Below are 20,951 nucleotides of genomic sequence, written 5' to 3'. Positions count from 1 at the left end.
ACTTCTGAGAAATGCTTCTTTTAAGAAATGCTTAAGCTTTGATGAATGTTTACGAAGACATCCCCGCGATTTTATGAATCTGTAAAACAGACTTTACAGTCTGGTGTGCAGCTCGAGTGTTCATAGTCCTACAAAGATCTGAGATTTAAAAATATATAAAAATGTTTATTCCTGTTTACATCCAATTTACGTAAATAGGCTCAAAAGATTAGTCAGGTATAATTTGCCTGTAACCATTTGTGCACATCAATTCTGTCAGAATTGAATATTTGAAGTACAGCACAATTAAATGCACGAGATGTCATCTCAAAAAGCACATTGGCTAGTGACAGAGATCTGGCTGCGAGCTTGAGTGTGTGTGGTATTGCACGAGACAAATTGTCCCCAAACTGTGCTGTCACTGCTTCATCTCTCCGGCAAAATTTGCCTGTCGATTGACGTTCGAGAATAAATTGTTCCAATCGGTGAGGCAGATTACAGCATTAAACGATGCATCATTGTCTATTGCCTCATCACCTTTATAGTCTGGCAAAGGCTAACCTTAAAATGTAGGCCATTGATTCTAGACAGACTTATCCATGATAAAGGCAATTTAAACTATTTCTCAGGAAATGGTCTCGTTAGAGGTGATACTATTATTAATCTGATATACATTATTGATGTGCTTTTCAGGGGCAACACTAACTCTGGGCCGTTTGTTTTCAGTAACCGGATAGATATTTCCCGTTAAGGATCAGATAGCAGTCCCGGAGCGCGCGGGAATAAAAGAAGACTAATGGCCACGTCCGAACCGACAGCCACCGGCGGGGACCAAGACCCCAACTCAGCCAATTTACGACCTCCATCTACAAGTAGGCTACCCTCCCTTACCAAGTCTCCTTTCCCTCCCTCTCTGACGGTTAAAAATGGTCTATCACCCAGGCCATTTACTTGTGTGTGCTGTCGTTAATCATTCGGGTTAAAAACAGAGCTATCACAGCTGCCTGCTGCTGTCTAATGGATCAGCAGCGCGCGCTGAGAAACGCACCTCCTGCCACATAGACCTCCACTGTAGCGAGGAGAAACGGCGTACTGAAGCAGACATCTGAGAATAGACTATTGGCCAACAATTAATGTAGGAATTGTTTTAAGAGACTAATTTGTTTGGACACAACGTTTAAGTAAAAGCCTGAAATAAAGAAAGTATGTCTCCTTGTTCAATTTTATATTGGCTTGGTTTAAAATCTTCTGACTTGATTTGATAGCCTATCTACGCTGCCTGAGCCAATAATTATTATATATATATTTATTTTTTTACAATTTACGTTTTTCAGTGGTCGTTTTTATTGATGTCATGGGTTTAAAAAAATAAACCTTAATTTTGGCCTAATTTGATGTTTGTATTTAAATCCATCTATATATGAAAAGCAGCAATGGCTAAATGTAAATGTAAACAAAAAAGGTTACTATCCAATTCACTCGTAAAGTGGCTCCCATTGCAATGAGAACCATCACACCAGCACAATTACGCAGGACAATAGCGGGTTATTGTATCACCTCGGGCCTGTGATTATGCAGACAAGGTTGTCTTTTGTGTTCAGCGAGTATCCGTAAAATACCAGCAGGTCAGGTTGGAAGCAACGTTCGAGACCAGGTGGACGGATGGGGGCATAATGCTGCTATAGGCCATATTTTGGTCAGTGGTGATGGCCTGCTGCTGCATTAGCATTCCCTTGACTGAAGTTACAGATTTTTTTGTTTAAAAAAAAATCCCCCAATCGTATATCCGCAGGCTCTGTAGATAAAGGTAAAGAAAAATAGTATAAAACTAAAGGCCCCAACGTTAGGCTACAATGGCCTACATAAATGTGTAGTATCATTATTTGTGAAGAATTTCAGTGTCCATGTGACATCGTTTTGAATGTTTTTGTCTGAGTTTGCTCGTGCTTTTGGATGATATCATTATCTCTGTGCCACGCTCCATCTCACTCCTGCACAGTGAGGCGGCTTGAGTTGTCCCTAGCCTACAGCCTATTGGTAAAAGTCTACTCGAGTCGCGGCTTGAGCGACATCTTGAGCATTTCAGATTTCCCCCTGAATCATACAATAATGCCTTTATTCATATATTAGCCTAAATAATTTCCATAAGAGTTTTTTTGGCTCCATTTGTTCACTGTAGCCTTGCCTCTGTCCGTTTTTTCATTGCTTTCTGATTCTGCTGTCTTCTCTCTGATCCTATTGCATTTTTGCTCGTGCTTGATTGTGTGACGTTCACTGCATAAGATTCCTATCTTACGTGTGTTTGTGTGTGTGTGTATGTGTGTGTGTGTGAGAGAGAGAGAGAGAGAGAGAGAGAGAGAGAGAGAGAGAGAGAGAGAGAGAGAGAGAGAGAGAGAGAGAGAGAGAACGAGGTGGGAGGAGAAAGAGTGGCACTTCTGTTTTTGTGTTAAACCTGTCCGGCCGGCCAGACATTGCCAGTCACATACTGTGTTTCACCCAATTAATTTCCGCCCTCTTCCACGAGCTCATTTCACGGGTGTTAATTCCAAACCTCCCCTTGGCCGGGTGTGTGCCAGCGAGTATTAGCCGTGCGACCCTCTGATGGCTTATATTGATTGGACTGGACTCGTAACCGTTCGAATGGTGAGGAAACCTCTATGCCCCAATAAAAAAAGTCACACACCCGGCAAAGAGACCGCTTCTGCATTTCACTGGGCTGCCAGTTTGCCTCATATGCCTTCGCTCGCCACTACCATCCAGCGCTTTAGTACTTTCACCCAAATCAAGCTATTGCATTGGCATAATCCGATAAGCGTTGTTGTACACTCAGCATCTCCCCAAAAATTCTGTTTTAGCCTATGACGCGTGGATGCACGGATGTACTCGGAAACTGGGGATGAAGATATGTGGTAAGTGTTAGGCCCATTCAAATCATTTCATAACAGAAACAAGTATGTCACCAGTCGCGTTAGTTTATAACCTGTCGCCTTAGTTAAACTATACAAGATTTCAAAATTTCTAGGGTAACCTACTTTTTAGACACAAGAAAATTACTATACGTCTTCTTTGGCTATGCATGCTTTGTGATAGTAGCCTATATGAGCGTAAGGGATGTCCATGACTGTCACTCGATGTTCTCATCTTCCGAAGGTCAGTAGCTATTAGCCCTAGGGCTCGAGAGGCGCGACAGAGACCCCTGGAGACCTGCACTGTCCCTACAATCTCACCACTTAATATCATAACATTGTGGAATATGGGAAAAACAAGAGTTATAACCAACAAGTTGAGCAGACATTTTCAGTTCCAAAACATGTATTATCTATAGATCGATTTAAAGCTTCTATCATGTATATAATAATTTTTCTTTCAATGCAATGCCTGCATCTTGACATGGCTTTTATATTCTTATATATTGGACAAGGGGTTGCCTATAACTGATTTAAAAGACGTTGATAGGACGTGGAACAGAGCACCTTGGTTTGGTAATGGTTTGGTTAAAAAAAGGTGTGTTTTAATCAATATTGCAAGATAAAGCCAAAATAGCTAGTTGATCGATTTCAAATGGAAAGTAAATGAATTGATAAACAATCAGGCATTTACGCGATTTTTGGATAGTGCTTTAGTCTACAATTCCATTAGGCTAGCTATGTACAAATCGATACCTTGGGTATTTCGTTTCGTTGGTGTGTCTGATGTGGGCTTTAATGGAAATGTATAGCCAAGACTTAGACAGATTTAAGCAAACAACAAAATATATTGTATAGTGTTGCTGGTCGAGACAAACAGAAATCAGAAGACATCTGACTTCATAAAATTCCTTGGCACAATCAGGAGACCCATAGGCCGCTTTGGGCCTATATTCCGCATGGCACCTTTCACTCAGGCGTGAATATTCGTGAGGACAGAATATAATCCTGGCTGGATTTATTTGGGTGTTTATTTTCTGTCGCATGAAATAGTTGGATACTGTTGGGGCGGGGCAGGGCAGTGGACATGACACACGCACGCACACGCGCGCGCGCACACACACACACCAGTACTCGTTATTAAATTGATCCAACAAGTTACCCACTCATAGGGATAGTCTGGGAGAGTGGATGTGGTTAAATTGCTTTGTATGGTCAAACTGGAACATTGATTTCATCTTCACTTCCTTGGAAAACGTTTAGGTGCAAACCATTGCGCTCATTAATTGTGGTGATGTTAGGCAGTAATAACCGTTCTTGCCCCTCTTCTAACGACTCTCAAACACCCTAGGATTCCTACAGAAGAACAACAGCCTTGAGGAAAAGGGGAGGCTTGCAGGCCAGAAGAACCTTCTTTCCTGTGACAACAGTGACCGAGATGCGCGCTTTCGCCGCACAGAGACCGACTTTTCCAATCTGTTCGCGAGAGGTAAGAATTTATTTGATATATTTCTACATCATCCTTTGTTTTTTTAGGCACACCAACAAGATTGATTCAAATTAAGTTAATGGTAAAATATTCTGTCTCTGCTCTCTGTCAATATAATCAAATGCGTAAGTTAAAAAAACTGTCATAGATAGGCCTAACCGAGTTTAGTTTCAGTATTACAAACTTTCCCCTTTTTTTTTTCAAACAAAAACAGCTAACACTTTGATTTAATTCCTTTGAACACATATTTATTACGGTCTGCTTCCAACAGATTTACTCCCAGCCAAAAATGGAGAGGAGCCCACCATGCAGTTCATGTTGGAAGTGGTCGACATTCTCACCAACTACGTCCGGAAGACGTTTGACCGCTCCACCAAGGTCCTGGATTTCCACCACCCGCACCAGCTCCTCGAGGGCATGGAAGGCTTTAACCTTGAGCTCTCTGACCAGCCAGAGTCGCTCGAGCAGATTCTCGTTGACTGCCGGGACACTCTTAAGTATGGCGTGCGAACAGGTAGGCCAAAAAAAACAAAAAAACACCTACGATATTTTAAGCTTAATAAAAATGTATAGGGCTACTGAACCTAAAAAAGGGACAATAAAGTATAATCACCGGTGATCATTTGATCAAGCATATTGATTCACTTTTAAATGAGGGCATACAGGCCCTCATCCCGTTTTCCAGATGTTAATAAAGTATTTGATGTTCATTTTTAAGGAATTCGTTTTGAATAATTGACCAATTATTTTCAATGTAGGCTATAGCCTGTGATATCCTATTTTTGTTTTGGTGTTTTGGCCGAATGATGTGGATTTTGTTCTAAATAACTACACAATAGCTAAAGCTTACCTATATACTCCTGAGCTATTTTATATGTCGTTCATTGTTCTCAGCTCTACATCCCATCCCAATAACGGACTGTGTAACCGGTGATTCGGTTGACAGCTTTCTCTCCTTCCCTCTTATTAAAGCAAGTATCGCCTGAGGGGATGCAAGCTTGCGCGCGCTGTTACATGCTGTTAGGAACGACAACATTCAAACTGTCCCTTGGGTTTATTTCCTACAGTAGGACTATATCAGGACTATATCAACCATATGCCTGTAGCTTAATTCACTGGTCATTTGGAAACATTATGTGAGCGTACAAGAAGCTAGTGTCACAGTATTTATTGAGCGCCGCAGCTTTGCTTGGCTAGACTGTGGAACTATCCGTGGTGCTGAAATATCCACCAACAGAACAGAAGCACTCGCCTGCTTCATGTCAGTTTTTTTTAATGAAATTCTATATTTTAGGTATTATAGAGCAATGTCGTTGTATAATCCATGACAATGATAAAATAATCAATCAATACAGGCATACAGCCCAATCTTCCATGTGTGTCACAAATAATACATTCCTATATACCAAATTGACAATATCAGTGGATTTTGTTCCTGTGGTTGACAGGAATTGTTATCATTATTCTCAAAATATTAACATGGTTTTCAAAGGATGCATGTCATTATTGCAGCTACTTCTGATAACACAAGACTGCAATCTCACAACCTCTCTTTCTCTCTCTTTCTCTCTCTTTCTCCCTACCACCACCAGGCCACCCGCGGTTCTTTAACCAGTTGTCCACAGGGCTTGACATAATTGGTCTGGCTGGAGAATGGCTAACCTCTACTGCTAACACCAACATGTAAGTGATTGGGGCTGTTGTGTTGTATGGAATGTTTCCCATGTTTGTGAAATGGGTTGTGATTTACGTGGGTATTTCCTCTTTGATACGATAATAGAATCAATCATGAGTTCTACTTTGGTTTGGCTACTTCAAAGCGTTCCCTACGCGAGGGTCAACATGGCTGCCAAGGGTAGTTATGTACATTTGTATGGACTGGCCACAACTTGTAGTGTACAAAGACAGAGGCTGTATTGAATAGCAGGCCTGGATACTGTACATGCACACCACCAGAAAGTCTAGCTGCAGGGCCAGTTAGATTGCATATTGATCAGAGCTCACAGTTACATGATAGAGGGCATAACCCACCCCCCAGACACACAGTCACACATCACAGTTGTAACAAGTGCTAGATATTGCTTGACTACGTAAGTTAGTATACACACAAGAAACAGGTTACACAAGGACAAGATATTTACAGAGAGCAGACAGGACAATTCATTGTATTCGAAGAATAAATTTGATTTTGAACAGGCATATTGACAGTCAGACCTTCCTGGAGTTAGAAAATACTTGAAAAACATTGAATGTCAGACACCTGATTTGTCTTTGACTTTAACCCCCCTAGAAAAACTTAATGTTGGGATGAAAGATCCTCAGGAAACCACACAAACACACATACACACACCAGCCTTGCCTGTCCCAGATACAGCAGATAGGGTTCCACCCCATTGACTGCAGGCTCATTGTGAGCTGGTCTTAGCAGATAGGCCAGCTGGGCCCCACACACTGACACACAATGGCCGACGGCAACACTGAGGAGCCTGTCATACTGTGGCACTGGCTGCTACAGCTCCCTGCAGATCTCTCATTCCCCATATTATCCCTGTGGACACAGACCGAGTCAATGGTCCTCAGATTCACAAGGGGGAGGTGGGGGCCAGGGGTTGGCTAGTCTCACACGGACACATTAACACATGCATGCACGCACGCTTGCTTGCTCGCTCACACACACACACACACACACACAGTGCCCTTGATGATCATAATAAGGGCATTTAGGGGCCTGTCCTACGGGAGAGGCAGGTGACTGAAGGGTAATTTTCTCCCTGAAAAGACCAATGATTGGCTCTGATTGTGATAATGATCTCCATTATTGTCATTACAGCATGAAATGACTGTGCGAGAGGTCAGGAACATGAAAAGATGCTCTGGTTCTATGGAAGCCAGAACTTAGTTTAAGGCAAATAAGAGGGTAGAACAAGGACTTGATGTATTCTACTCTGTGTGATTTGTGGGGAATATGAGATATACTAGATTTTCCATATGTTATCTATGAGCATTGGATTGGATCATTAGTCCTAAAATGTGATATTCTATGTTGCACTTTCCTGTCTCATGCCATGGATATGTGTTCAATGTTCTCTTTTTTTCATTTTTTATTCCTCTATCTCCCCCTTTCTCCCCTTCCCCTTCTGCATCCTTTCTACTGGATTGTCATCTTCCATTTGATCTATATCAACCTTTTCTTTTTCAACCCATTTTCTTTCTGTCGCTTGCTTCTCCCATCGAGCTTTCCCTCTTCTCTCCACCTCAACCTACACTCCTTTCATCCCCTGAGCTTGAAACAGAGCGTCCTGTAAAGTAGACCTGGATAGAGTGAGGACGGAAGAGAGAAGGAACGGGGGGAGGACTATGCTAGTTGTGGATGGGTGTGTGTGTGGGAGGGGGGGGGGAGGGCGTGATGGAGGTTTGTATAACTGTCCTTATTAGACACTGGGTGTAGCAGAGGTGTACAGGCGGGTGGTCGACTGGGAGGGAGGCACTGAGAAGGGGGTGGGGTGAATAGCGGGGGTAGGAGGGGGAGGTAAAAGTGGGTAAGCTAGCAAGCATTCGCGCTAGCTTTAGAGCTGGTGACAATTTACTACCTTTACTGGAGATTTGGCATTAAACAGGGCTTTCTGCAAAGAATGGCAATTTTATTAAAGTGTTATTTATTTAGGTAGGGGGCAATAGAATGGTGCTCTAAATTGCTTCAGCCTTTTAGTGAAATTACAAAATCATTCAATTAAAGAAAAAACTGAACTCTTCAAACCCTCCCATCTACCATCCTCTGGCTTCTTTTCTTTCCCTCCATTTTCGGATGCAGGGAACCATAGCAATTCTTATCTCTCTTTAGCATGCCCTCCTGTGCACACACACCCACACACACTCAGTCAGCCATCAAATCAGAAAACTCCATTCAGACTGACTGAAATGACAGATACCCATCAGAGCTTTGTGTGCTTTTAATTAAACCGGTGACTGAAGTTTTAAAAGATTTAAATATGAATGTCTGTTTTATATCTCATATGAGACCGTTTTTAATTAGCTTAACTCACTGTCCGCCAGAGCTATATAGTTTGTGTAGTGACAGCCAGACTTGACTAAAGGATGTAGGAAATGAGAATTAAATACAATTATACACATTGTCTTTGTTTTTGATAATGGAGCGGCTCTTTATTAATTCATGTATTTAACAGTGATCATTATATGGGTTGATGTTGTGAATGGATGTATTGGTCAGTCACTGACCTAACGATCTGCCTGGCAGGTTCACCTATGAGATTGCTCCAGTGTTTGTACTGATGGAGCAGTTGACTCTCAAGAAGATGATAGAGATGGTTGGCTGGCCCTCAGGGGAGGGGGACGGCATATTCTCACCAGGTCAGTGTTGTGTGTGTGTGTGTGTGTGTGTGCGTGCGTGTACTTTATTACATCAAGGTCTCCCAGCCATTCTGTCAGGGTGCCGACCTTCCCCCTTTTCTCAACAGGGGGTGCCATCTCCAACATGTACAGTGTGATGATCGCTCGCTACAAGTACTATCCAGAGGTGAAGACTAAGGGCATGTCTGTGGCTCCCCGCCTGGTGCTCTTCACGTCAGAACATGTAGGTGACGGGACACACGCTCGCACACCCATAATGACTGTGCTGAAGGAAGCTCTTTAGAAAGATGCTCGACTGTCCATGTTCCAATACAGTGAATTAGTTTGAATCATGTTCATATGTCTAATATATGTACTTGATATGCCAGATGTAAATTGTAAGGTGTATTTCATTCCCTACAGAGCCATTACTCTATCAAGAAGGCAGGAGCAGCTCTTGGCTTTGGTTCCGAGAACGTCATCTTACTGAGCACAGATGAAAGGTGCATTCATGCAGCCCATTCAATACTAAAGATAACTGTAATTAAAAGACAGTGTACAAATAATCACATTCTCTCTCCGTCTTTCCAACAGGGGGAGGGTCATCCCAGCTGATCTGGAGGCTAAGATCCTTGATGCCAAGCAGAAGGTCCGTATTCATCCTCTTCGGTCTCCCTGTTTTTTCTTTCTCTTTCTTGGTCTCCCTCCTCTCTCTCTGTGTATCTCACCTGTGGTCTCTCTTCACTGCAGGGCTATGTCCCACTGTTTGTGAACGCGACAGCCGGTTCTACTGTATATGGAGCGTTTGACCCCATCAACGAGATTGCTGACATCTGTCAGAAATACAACTTGTGGCTCCATGTTGATGTGAGTAGTGTGTGTAGTCGGTGTGTGTGTGGTGGTGGTGATAAGCACACTGTGGTGCTAAACACACTAAGTGTGCGTTCTTAACGGTGTGTTCCTGTCTCTGCAGGGGGCATGGGGAGGTGGTCTGTTGATGTCCAGGAAACATAGGCATAAGCTCAGCGGTGTAGAGAGGTATGTACACACACACACTACACACATACACCACATTGCTACTGTAGTTATGTGCTTTTGTGCAATCAAATCAATTTGTTTATGCAGAGCAAACTCAGTCACCTGGAACCCTCACAAGATGATGGGTGTCCCCCTCCAGTGTTCAGCCATCTTAGTCAGAGAGAAGGTGAGTAAACACACGCACGCACACACTTACAGACACACACATGCGCTCACACACACTTGCTTTAACATGGCACTGTATGAATGTCTTCTGCAGGGCATTCTGGAGGGCTGTAACTCCATGTGTGCAGGCTACCTCTTCCAGCCAGACAAACAGTATGATGTCACCTATGACACGGGGGACAAGGCCATTCAATGCGGCCGCCACGTTGACATCTTCAAGTTCTGGCTCATGTGGAAGGCCAAGGTAAGCCTCTTACCACACACACACACACAGCTGAAATCCACAGTTCTTAGTACTTGAAACTCAGCCACATTCTGCTGGTCCCACAGGGCACAATAGGGTTTGAGCAGCACATTGACAGGTGCTTGGAGCTGTCCGAGTATCTCTACAACAAGATCAAGAACAGGGAGGGATACGAGATGGTGTTTGAAGGAGTGGTGAGTGTCTGTCTCCCCTTCCCTGCCTCCTTCCATTCTGCCTTTACATATACTGTACACTATCTCCAGGAGATATCAGGTGTCTGTCAAGTGGCTGAGCGGTTAGGGAGTCGGGCTAGTAATCTGAAGGTTACCGGGTCGAAATGACGGGCAAAATTACGTGCAAAATGACGTTGTGTCCTTGGGCAAGGCACTTCACCCTACTTGCCTCGGGGGGAATGTCCCTGTACTTACTGTAAGTCGCTCTGGATAAGAGCGTCTGCTAAATGACTAAATGTAAATGTAGATATCAAAGTGTGTGTGTGTTTTACTCTCCCCATAGCCCCAGCACACAAATGTGTGCTTCTGGTACATTCCACCCAGCCTGCGAGGCATGCCCCCCAGCGAGGAGCGACGAGAGAAACTCCACAGGGTGAGACACTTGTCAATCCATTAACCAACCAGAAACGTGTCATTCTGCCTCTTTGACTGTATCTTATGAGAATTATTTGTATATAACTATATAATACCATAATGCTTACAAAATTGTCTATAAAATGACAATTTTATAGACAATGAAAATCATGCAAATAAAACAACCCCTCTATTTTAGGTGGCGCCCAAGATCAAGGCGATGATGATGGAGTCAGGGACAACCATGGTGGGCTACCAGCCTCAGGGAAAGAAGGTCAACTTCTTCCGTATGGTCGTCTCCAACCCTGCCGCCACCCAATCAGACATCGACTTCCTTATCGACGAGATTGAGAGGCTAGGGAACGACCTGTAGACAGAAGCCAAATCACTGCAGCCCTAGTGGCTGAAGGTCATTCTCTGGCTATCTCCTGGCCTTCTCCAGAAGGTGTCAAATGTTCACTGTGTTGCAGACTGAACCGTGTATACCTGATAAAACTAATAATAGATAGAGCACATTCTAAGCCACATTTCTGTCTGTACACCTTGAGGATTTCACCTCCTCACCATGACCTCGGCTCTGAGAGAGCTCCGTAATCTGGGTTCTCTGCTGTCCTAAACAATTCCTTCACTGAGCAGGATAGGAAAACCATAACCTGAATAGATACGCTGACTAGCTTGTTACTAGCGTGTTATAAACATGTGTGCAGTAGCGTCCTGTGTTGTGTGTGTGTGTGTTTCCTGTCTCCCAAGGGTCATCATTTTAACAGTAGGAACCCCCTAAGTACCAGTTAAGATAAAGAAAGAAGAGTGTGTGTGTGTGTGTGCCTGTGTGTCTCTGTGTGAAAGATCATTTAAGATGATGAAAGCACAGATTATACAGTATCATTTGTGATGATTTGCGTATGTACTATGTGTACTAGGAGAAAACATTATTATGCATTGGTGCTCAATTGTGTATATATAAATGCACCAACTCATCTCCCAACACTAACCCCTGACTGTAATGCGTGTTTAATGGAGAAAGTGTATGTGTGTGTGTCACAGTGTTGTTTTTTTGTGATGTATCCCAGCACTGTGTTTTCAGAGCTAACAACAATCGAACAACGTGTGTGTGTAAGAGTGAAACGGTCTCTAGAAACTGGTTAATTTCAAGAAGCAAACTAGATCTCCACCTCAAAATTATTTGGTGAATGCAGCTGTAAAACGTCCCAAACATATATATGTTGTCTATGACTTAAATATATGATGTATAAACCTCTTTACATACTTAACATAAGAAGTATTTATTTATTGAATTTAAAGAGTCAGATATTTAATTGTAATGTATCTTTTTTCATTGTAGACATTTATATATGTTATCAATGTAATGAGTGTGTTTAACACTTAAAAAATATTTTGTGAATTTGTCAGCCAAAGAAAGAGAATTTAAACATGAAGCAATCCACAGCCCTTAATTTAAAACGACTATAGGTAAAAGATCATATTTGAGATGCATCTCAAATGTTATTTATCCTTAATCCTAGTGCAATCTGTGTAGTGTCTCTTGTGAAGGGGGGTCTTTCAGACTGAATGTTTTGAGAGGATCTGATTGACAGTTCAATGAGATTATAATCTCATTCAAACAATCTGGCAATCCAGCCAGTCCTTTGTTTAGTGAGAAGCACAGGGCTGTTAAGGCTCTGTGTTGGAATGTACTTCCCCCTAGTGGCTGGAGGCAAGGATTGTTTTAGAAAAATTTTATTCTTGATATATTCACTGTAATATATTTATTGTATCATGCACTGTCACTATTCAGGAACTCACAAAAAATTATACAAGGTACAAAAAAAGTTTGATGTATTATAAATTGATGATGTTTGCACAATATTCCTCTTTTCTCCATTGTAAATGTGTGTGTATTGCAGTACAGAAACAGATGTATTAAATGTATTCATGGTATCTAGGGACCACATATGTAAACTGCACAGTGACATAAATAATATGTATGATAATATACTTACTATATGTGACCAATAACTGATTAATGTTACCAACTCGTGTAGCCATCAGCAAAAAGATTCATCCTATGGAGGTTTCAGCAGGCACTTTAATTCGCATACAATGTCTCTAATCTCTAATAAAGTCTATGAAAGAAGTCTATTAAGAAATTGAGTTTGCCTGTTACTGGAGTTCATTGTTATCTTCTCATTCATGGATGTGTCACGCTTATACCCTACAGATACACACACGCACCAACGCAGACACACGTTCGCAGGCACACGCACACATATATGATTGGACATTATAGACCCAGTGAAGTTGGCCTCAACCCAACCCAAAACGTCGGCAAAATAGTGGAGACTCTAAATTAATTGCTATTCAAAATGAATTTTCCCAAAAACCTAGACCTAAGATTATTCCTAATCTTAACCATAACTCTAACCTTAACCCAAAAATGTACCTAGAAACCTAACTATAAAACTATCCCTAATCCCAACACTTAAAGGTACAAGAGGTAAGATTTTTTCAGTCAAAATATAAGAAAAATGCCCCCTATTTATGCTTATGATGTCCCAAACACTCATGCGATGTATTGTAAACAACTAGCTTTTCAATCAAAAGACCAGGACAGAAATAGAGGGAAGAGTTACTTCTGATCTACGACCGTATGTCCTCTAAATCAGGAGCAACATTTTATTTCAGTCAACCCATAGATCTAATATTAAGAGACAAACTCACTGCATTCCTGTTTCCGGAAATTAGTGCCACGTCGTAACAACACTGCGCTCTGCGCTCAGCTGTTTCGTTTGAGCTGGCGACGTGGAACTGGCAAACTAAACGGAGGAAGCGATACTGCTAGCTGTCTATCTGGACAAAATTGGACGAAAACGTTGTGAACCGGGGTTGTCATGGGGGGATCACAAAGTGTCGAGATACCGGGAGGAGGATCTGAAGGCTACCATGTTCTTCGGGTGAGTATTAGTGCTTATTATGATCATATATTTGTGAGATACTACTGTAGCTAGCTGTAACACTAGCTAGTTTGGCTCTATCTAGCTCTTGCTAGTAGTACTGCCACTAGAGATAGCCAACTGCTATGATGATCACGAACAATGCTAGGCTAACTACGTTGGACAGTACACTCCATCCGTATTGCAAGGAACATAGCAAGCTACTACTACAGTAGCTAGCTATGGAAAGAGGCCGTGGATGGATCTGCTCTGTGGCCTAACTGTGTGTACGCTCGGCAAATGTTGGGCTAGCTAGCTTGGCTAGCTATTTCTGAGCGAACACTACGTACTGCTGATGCTTTAGCCATTGCATTGTGTTGCTAGTTTTAATCCTTTGTATCGACCGGCTTTTGCATTTGGCAGAATGTACAATTGGAGGTGTTTATAGATGAAAAAGTACTGACACAGGCTTTCTTAGAACTGCAGACAGTCGGAGTATCTACAGTAGCTAGCAAGCGTGACTAGCTATGCAGTCTTGCCAGAGTTTGCGTTACCACTAGCTACCACCAGTACTGCTGGGCTAGTCTGTCACCGTACTGTGGGCCATATCATTACTCAATGTTGACAGAGAGGAATAACGTTATGAATTCAAGCTCGTGGTAGGTAGTTAACTAGATTAGTGGTGTACACAATTAATTTCCGTATATACAAGTGTCCAATTGAGCTTGATAGCTATTTTAGTGTTCAAAGCCTACTTACCGAGCTGTGTTGATGGTACTTAACGTTAGGTGGTTAAAGTCTCTCCTCCGTGCAGGTTCAAGAGAATTCGCCTGGACACAGAGCAGGGCTCGAGCCCTTCTTTGACTTCATCGTCTCCATCAACGACACTAGACTGGTAAGCATTAGGCTATATGGAAAGTGCAAAGGGTAATCTGATGTAAGTGTGGCTTTCTAAATAAAATACATTTTCTGCAACAAAGTTTTGCATGACAGCTTGCCTCACTTCAGTTAGCGGTAACTCAAGATCTGATGACCAGCTTTTGCCTTCACCAGTTCTATGTGTCAGGTCATCGTGAAAACGTTTACAGTGTTTCTTAAGTTTGCTCATGTTCTCCAGAACAAAGATAATGACACACTGAAGGACCTGCTGAAGGCCAGCGTTGAGAAGCCAGTCAGGATGTTGGTCTATTCCTCCAAGACCTTGGAGTTGAGGGAGTCCACCGTTACCCCTAGCAACATGTGGGGAGGCCAAGGTCTGCTGGGCGTTTCCATTCGCTTCTGCAGCTTCGAGGGAGCCAATGAGAATGTCTGGCATGTGCTGGTGAGTCTACTTCAGTCATTGATAATGTGAATGTATTTGTCAGTAGATAATGCCTATGTAACAGAGATTTCTTTCACCTGAGAGTTCTCTAAGAATAGCCTCTTGTCTCAGTGGGGTCACTTGTCTTTCTCTGTCTTAATCAGGAGGTGGAGCCTAACTCTCCCGCATCCCTGGCCGGCTTGCGGCCGCACACTGATTACATCATAGGAGCTGACACGGTCATGAATGAGGTGAAACAAGTCATCAAACAAGTGAAACTTGTTTCTAAGGAAAAAGGTATTCCTTATATCCCTTAATCCATCCTGTCTCTTCTCTCTTTCAGTCAGAGGACCTGTTCTCTCTGATAGAGACCCATGAGGGTAAAGGCTTGAAGCTCTATGTGTACAACACTGATACAGACAATTGCAGAGAGGTGGTCATCACACCCAACAGTGCTTGGGCAGGGGAGGGCAGGTATTCACACATGCACGCACACACATGCACACAAATTCCCACGCACAACCCATCTCCCATACCTGACCCATGTCTCTCTTGATGCAGTCTGGGATGTGGAATTGGGTACGGATATCTGCACAGGATTCCCACCAGGCCGTTTGAGGAAGGGAAAAAGATCAGCTTCCCTGGTCACATTCCCAGTGAGCCGGTCAGCCCGCTGAAGGATGGATTCACTGAGGTCTGTCCACCCTCGACACACACGTCAGCCACTGTGTAAATTAAACATTCTGGAATGATTTGTCCACATGTTTCATTAGAACAGATATTAGCTGTCTGATGGCTGTCTTTTGTGTTTTTGGTGCCCACTCTTAATGGAAATGCGAATTGCATACGAGTCACAGCATGTGTCAAGCTTTGGTAATGGGGTTCATGAATGTTTTGAACAACCTCTCTTTCTGCGTCAGGTTCAGCTGTCTGCTGTAACACCTCCTTCTGCACTTCCCACGGGCCTGGAAGATTCTCTTTCTGGCCTGTCAATCAGTTCAGCTCCGTCCACCATTCCAAGTGAGCTTCAGACAGGTATCGCATTTCTCCAGTATAATTAGTTGTCTTTTAAATCACAATGATACCATAGATATAATCATTTGTCTTTTTAGTATGCTGACCTGTCTATCTTGTATTCTCTTTCTTAGGTCTCCCCACCATTCCCCTGCTGCCCACATCCACCAGCCCCTCCCTGAGCCCCCTCACCTCATTGAACCCTGCATCGACCACCTTCAACCCTGGCACCACGCTACCAGGTGGAGGCTTCATACAGTCATATGTCACTCTTACTGTCATGTGACAGTCTTTAAACTTGGGGGGGGGGGGGGAGGAGCCAAAGTCATCCTAGTATTGTTGACAGCTCATCCCCATTATAGTCCTGTGGGAGGATTGTTAAATTGACCTCTAGTTTTTTCTTGGTGTTAGGTCTGATGCATCTCCCAGGTGGCCTGCCCCCCCTCAACTTCACGCTACCAGACCTCAGCACAATGTCACTAGCTGGCATCGGTGGGTTACCCCCACCTGGAACTACAGGTAAGCACACAGCAAGAATCTGACAGTAGAGCCACAGTGATTTATTTAGTGGTTTGCTTAGAGAGATTTGTATATGGGATCTGAGAGTTGTTTCTCTTCCCCTTCAGCTTTCCCTCCGCTGGGCCCACTCCCACCCTTAAACCTGCCTGGCCTGGCCCCTCTGCCCACCTTGCCTACCGTACTGCCTTCCCATCTCCCTCTCCTGCCACAGGGGGTAGCCTTCACCCCGTCAGCAGTCACACTACCCTCAGCAGCAGCCGCATCAGTTCCCATCCCTGATTCCACAGTTACTGTAACAGCGCCCTCTAGTGACCTCAGTGCAGAGGTCTGCCACCACACCCCCACAGAGCCAGAGGTGGCCTCAGAAACAGTTCCCACGGATACCACGGAGTCACCGGCCACCACGGAAACGACAGCAGCGTCCTCGTAACACAGGAAAGAAGTTACACTATACATACCGTTTTATCCCTCTGTATTTTTCCTCTGGGTTTTCTGTTTGTCTCCTCCTCTCATATTTATTTAGCCAGGATGGACAGAAGGCAGGTCTATTCAAGAGGCAATAGGGTCATCCAACATGCTGCACAGTATGAGTTTCTTACTGAGTCATTTTAGAACTATAGCTGAAGATAGCCTATTGTCCCACTCAGCAGAAAGTTTAGGTGGGGTCTTCATCACATGACTGACTACTGTCTGGGTCCTACACACCTGCCAACACAGAGATGGGATAAGATGAAATAGGGGCTTTTCTTTCATCAATAATTTGTTTTTCTTGTGCTTTACCTTTTTTTTTTTATAACACCCACCTACTTGTAGATCATAACCATTAGATTATCTTAGGCCTTCCAATGTTAATTTTGCTCAATGGCTTTATGATTGTTTCTGTTATGAACGAATCTGCATTGTTTTGCACCACAATTGTGTTATGAAATGATTAGGCATGTATGTCTATGCACCATAATTCTGAACCAACTTCAAACACCTTTCTCTGCCGTGTGGGAATGGTGGTCAGTAGATGACCAGGCTACAGAGGACAAAATTACACAATGGTGATTCGATTATAGTCTTAGGTGATGGCATTAAAGATGGCAAGTTGAGAGTTGTGGCGGGGTTCTTGAGAGCTAGACGGTAACATATTGTCTCCTAATGCATGACTGAAACGGAAGACATACTGTACAGCCACAAGATGTCGCTGTGTAACAACTATCTCTTAACATGTACCAGCAATAAAATTAATGGAATTTTACGTTATTTTGTGTGTATAGTTTTCTCTTGACATAATCGTTTTAAACAAGGTATTAAGATTTAAACATGTTATAATCAGGATTTGGGGAGATTTGGGTGGGCTAAGCTTAAGTTTTAGAGTTGGCCATACTTTTCCCCCCTCCTAATTCTTAAAAATCTGATCCAATACGAATAATGGGTGTTTCTCGATTTAGCCTACGTACAGGTTACGCACGGTTAATTAACAACAGGGACAACCAAAGCGCAAAGCCTGACTGGGAACATGATTGTCAATAGGCTAAGAGTAGTAGCCTAACAAATCCGAAGGCAAATCTAACGTTATTTTAAGTTTAATTAAACTAGAAGAAAATGGAGATGAAAGGCAGGGACAAGGCCAGAAGCAAGTCGAGGTCGCTAGATTTGGATCCGGACTCATACACCACGTTTAGGACAGGTAGGACTAAACCTGGAAGACATTCCACACCGCCTCGTAGTCATTTGAAAAAATGCAACTAATTTCTTCGTATTGATAGTACGTTCTTCCCGCATGACTTCTGCTCATACGCCAAAACCTCTTCAAAACTTAGACCTCGGGAATATCGAGGAGGATAGGCAGATCGCGTCGTTGGCTGTGCAGTTCGTCGTAAGTGGCGCGAGGAAGGGCAACGTGCACCTGTGTTCGAGGATTGCGGAGTTACTGCGTGAGAATAAACGGTGAGAACAAGAGTTGTGTACATCTCTAAAGAGCTCTGCATTTCCTTCAGCATGACGGAGGTCTCAAGCCTACCTTAATGTTCTGGTTAACCATTAACCTCATGCTTTGGTTAGGGTGACCACCATCAAACAAACCAAATGTGGGACGATTACTAAGTTTGTGTGGGACAATGTGGGACATGTTACCCACACTTAAATATAGGTTGAAAACCATGCCGCAAAAATAATCAATAAAATGCTTTCTTAAAAAGGCAAAAGAACGCATGTACGTTTTCTTAATATTATAATTAAAAACCAACAGACTGATGAAAATGCGGCACATTTTCTCAATATACGATGTGCGGGACAAGGGTTGAAATTGCTGTGCGGTACAATGCAAAGCAGGACGGGTGGTCACCCTAGCTTTGGTTGACATTCAACTTTTGCCAATGTGTGTTTTTGTGAGGATGTTTGTGGTTTGATCTCTGCAGTCTGCACAGGACAGTGGAGGCCCAGAGAGTCCACATAGAGGAGCTGAGGGTTCTGTGTTCTCTGAGCACTGCTGGTCCAGTGGGTCCACTTTCCTCACCAACCCCTGGTGCTCCCTCCCCCTCTCCTTTCCCTTGTCTTCTCCCATCCACGTCTCACCTCCCATATCCCTCATTGGCCACCTCCCCCACCCTCCCACTCTACCTCCCCTCTCTGTCAGGCTCCTCCCCCACCACCTCCTCCCATAGCTGCAGCTCTGGGCGGGGCAGTCTGTCCTCCAGCACCACACCTCCCTGTCTGCCCCGACTTGGGACTCCCCATCCTGGGGCCCTCCTTACCCCTTGCAGGCAACAGGTGGGTGTGACCTCCCTCCACCAGAACCGGTGGTGTGTGTATTTCATGATGATGTCACTAGGTGTGTTCGACTTCATGCAGCGCCCGTGGCACTGCAGCCAACTGTCAGCGCCACCGGCGCTGCATGAAGTCGAACGTGTACCTATTGTTGTTGGTGGTAATGCTGATATCACATGACTTCTCTGTCAGCCATCTTCTCTGCCCTGCGTGGAGGAGAATGAGATACCCAGCATGCCTCACTCTCCCCAGCAGAGGAGAGAGTCGGACGCTCATGGCCCTGAGCATGACGGGTGGTCTAAAGCGACAGGCAAGTGTCTGGTCACATAACACTGTGCCAAGTCCATCTTTTTAGGTGTTGGGTTCTTCCTTATCTTCTCCTTTCTTCCAGTCAGGAGGAGAGGGGGTCTTCTGCCTGCTCCGGCTCCAGAGACAGTGGGTTACGCTCAGGCTCTGAAGGTGAGCGTGCTGCCATAGCTTCCTCTGAATGAAACCCAGAAACCAAAAAAGGTACTCCTCACATGCTGTTGTTTGTGAGCAGAAGAGAGTCCTGCGACAGAGTGCCTCATGTGAAGCTGAGAGAAAAGAGGTCGAGGAGATGGAGAGGAAAGAGAATGATGAGCACGATATCACAGCACTTTATCGAGAGGGTCTGGATCCAAACTCCACAACGTACAGTCGACTGATCCAGCCCTACATTTCAGTACACATCATACGTTTTTTGTAAATGCATGCATGTTTACCTGTGCACATGTGTGTGTGTGTGTGTGTGTGTGTGTCAGGCGGAGACATCGTCTCCAGGTGAACGATCGTGTGACACTACGTGACCGGAGGGGAGTAGATGAGAAAAGGAAGAGGGGAAAAGAGAAAAGGAGAGGAGCTGTGAGGTTTATAGGACCTTTACAGAACACTGATTCTACAGAGGTCTACATTGGAGTGGAACTGGATACACCCTGTAAGTGTGGGTGTGTGTGACCTCACTATCTTTATAAGATAGGACTGGGCCAGTGATACCCTATCCTGTTGGTCCTTAGGTGGAGAGAACAATGGCAGTATCCATGGTTACAGGTATTTCAGGTGTGAGCCCAACCATGGCGCTTTCACCACAATCTCGGGGATAAGGAAAGTAAGTGTTCTCTCTCCCTGTCTTACACACCCACACATTTATCAGCAAGTGTTTCATTTATGTTTTCTTTTCCTCCCCATCAGCTCTCCTCCCACTCCAGGCACACAGACTCCCCCCTCCCTCAGAGACCTTCCCAGGGGGCCACTGACTCCTGCTCAGGAAGCTCCACAGCCGGGAGTGGATTATGGAGGGAGGAGAGGGGGAGTGAGATGGAGGAGGAATGGGGTAGGAGGAAGGGTAAAGGGAAGGGAAGGGAGAAGAAGGGGAGAGGTCAGGGTAGTGAGAGGGGGAAGGGGAGTGAGGAGGAGAGGGAAAAGGGGGAGGAAAGGAGAGGGAAGGGGGAGGAAGAGAGTGAAAAAGTTAGTGAGAGGGGGATTAAGAGTAGGAAAGGCCTGAGACACACCAAGAAGGAGATGGCGATCACAGCGCTGGTCCATACAGACCCTGGAACCTGAAACAGCAGATTGGTCTGTTAACACACTCCCCACACGCCCCTCATTCCATGGACTCCATGGCCTTCCATAGCTCCTTTAATGGATGTGTCAAGTGTCAA

The 20,951-nt window shown here is 44.1% G+C and overlaps 3 protein-coding genes across 4 annotated transcripts; all 3 read left to right on the top strand.

The window, feature by feature from the left end:
* Positions 1 to 775: 775 nt before the first annotated feature.
* On the top strand, positions 776 to 11,128 carry LOC136958562 (glutamate decarboxylase 1). Its single transcript, XM_067252559.1, has 16 exons — positions 776 to 851; positions 2,835 to 2,888; positions 4,237 to 4,374; positions 4,646 to 4,888; positions 5,967 to 6,057; positions 8,630 to 8,742; positions 8,850 to 8,965; positions 9,145 to 9,224; positions 9,316 to 9,370; positions 9,472 to 9,588; positions 9,695 to 9,759; positions 9,847 to 9,925; positions 10,019 to 10,168; positions 10,255 to 10,362; positions 10,685 to 10,774; positions 10,955 to 11,128. The coding sequence occupies exons 1-16, from the start codon at positions 776 to 778 to the stop codon at positions 11,126 to 11,128; spliced, it is 1,749 nt and encodes a 582-aa protein (XP_067108660.1).
* Positions 11,129 to 13,529: 2,401 nt separating this feature from the next.
* Positions 13,530 to 17,766, top strand: LOC136959008 (Golgi reassembly-stacking protein 2-like). Of its 2 annotated transcripts, none has more exons than XM_067253192.1 (10): positions 13,530 to 13,706; positions 14,500 to 14,580; positions 14,803 to 15,006; positions 15,150 to 15,236; positions 15,329 to 15,459; positions 15,547 to 15,679; positions 15,906 to 16,005; positions 16,134 to 16,241; positions 16,411 to 16,518; positions 16,626 to 17,766. In XM_067253192.1, the coding sequence occupies exons 1-10, from the start codon at positions 13,644 to 13,646 to the stop codon at positions 16,946 to 16,948; spliced, it is 1,338 nt and encodes a 445-aa protein (XP_067109293.1). In that variant the 5' UTR covers positions 13,530 to 13,643; the 3' UTR covers positions 16,949 to 17,766. The 2 variants fall into 2 exon arrangements, with proteins under 2 accessions (XP_067109293.1, XP_067109292.1); XM_067253191.1 differs by having other exon boundaries at positions 13,531 to 13,706; positions 15,906 to 16,020.
* Positions 17,767 to 18,069: 303 nt separating this feature from the next.
* On the top strand, positions 18,070 to 20,853 carry LOC136958875 (kinesin-like protein KIF13B). The gene is made up of 9 exons (XM_067253001.1): positions 18,070 to 18,193; positions 18,327 to 18,453; positions 18,924 to 19,275; positions 19,465 to 19,582; positions 19,664 to 19,731; positions 19,814 to 19,944; positions 20,055 to 20,227; positions 20,307 to 20,398; positions 20,482 to 20,853. The coding sequence occupies exons 1-9, from the start codon at positions 18,109 to 18,111 to the stop codon at positions 20,851 to 20,853; spliced, it is 1,518 nt and encodes a 505-aa protein (XP_067109102.1). The 5' UTR covers positions 18,070 to 18,108.
* The last annotated feature ends 98 nt before the right edge of the window (positions 20,854 to 20,951 follow it).

This window comes from Osmerus mordax, chromosome 16 (assembly GCF_038355195.1).
Source record: "Osmerus mordax isolate fOsmMor3 chromosome 16, fOsmMor3.pri, whole genome shotgun sequence".
NCBI classification, from domain to species: domain Eukaryota; kingdom Metazoa; phylum Chordata; class Actinopteri; order Osmeriformes; family Osmeridae; genus Osmerus; species Osmerus mordax.
Note: the sequence above shows the minus strand (reverse complement) of the source record. Positions and strands in the feature narration are given on the sequence as shown.

Excerpts from the sequence above, each read along its gene's own strand:
- LOC136959008 (XM_067253191.1), top strand. The coding sequence starts at position 13,644 with ATGGGGGGATCACAAAGTGTCGAGATACCGGGAGGAGGATCTGAAGGC. Across the intron at positions 15,460-15,546 it reads GCTTGGGCAGGGGAGGGCAG|TCTGGGATGTGGAATTGGGT; the intron begins GTATTCACACAT and ends CTCTTGATGCAG. Across the intron at positions 16,242-16,410 it reads CCCTGGCACCACGCTACCAG|GTCTGATGCATCTCCCAGGT; the intron begins GTGGAGGCTTCA and ends TCTTGGTGTTAG.
- LOC136958875 (XM_067253001.1), top strand. The coding sequence starts at position 18,109 with ATGGAGATGAAAGGCAGGGACAAGGCCAGAAGCAAGTCGAGGTCGCTA. Across the intron at positions 18,194-18,326 it reads ATACACCACGTTTAGGACAG|ACCTCGGGAATATCGAGGAG; the intron begins GTAGGACTAAAC and ends TTCAAAACTTAG. Across the intron at positions 19,945-20,054 it reads CTGGATCCAAACTCCACAAC|GCGGAGACATCGTCTCCAGG; the intron begins GTACAGTCGACT and ends TGTGTGTGTCAG.
- LOC136958562 (XM_067252559.1), top strand. The coding sequence starts at position 776 with ATGGCCACGTCCGAACCGACAGCCACCGGCGGGGACCAAGACCCCAAC. Across the intron at positions 4,889-5,966 it reads TAAGTATGGCGTGCGAACAG|GCCACCCGCGGTTCTTTAAC; the intron begins GTAGGCCAAAAA and ends TACCACCACCAG. Across the intron at positions 10,169-10,254 it reads GGCTCATGTGGAAGGCCAAG|GGCACAATAGGGTTTGAGCA; the intron begins GTAAGCCTCTTA and ends CTGGTCCCACAG.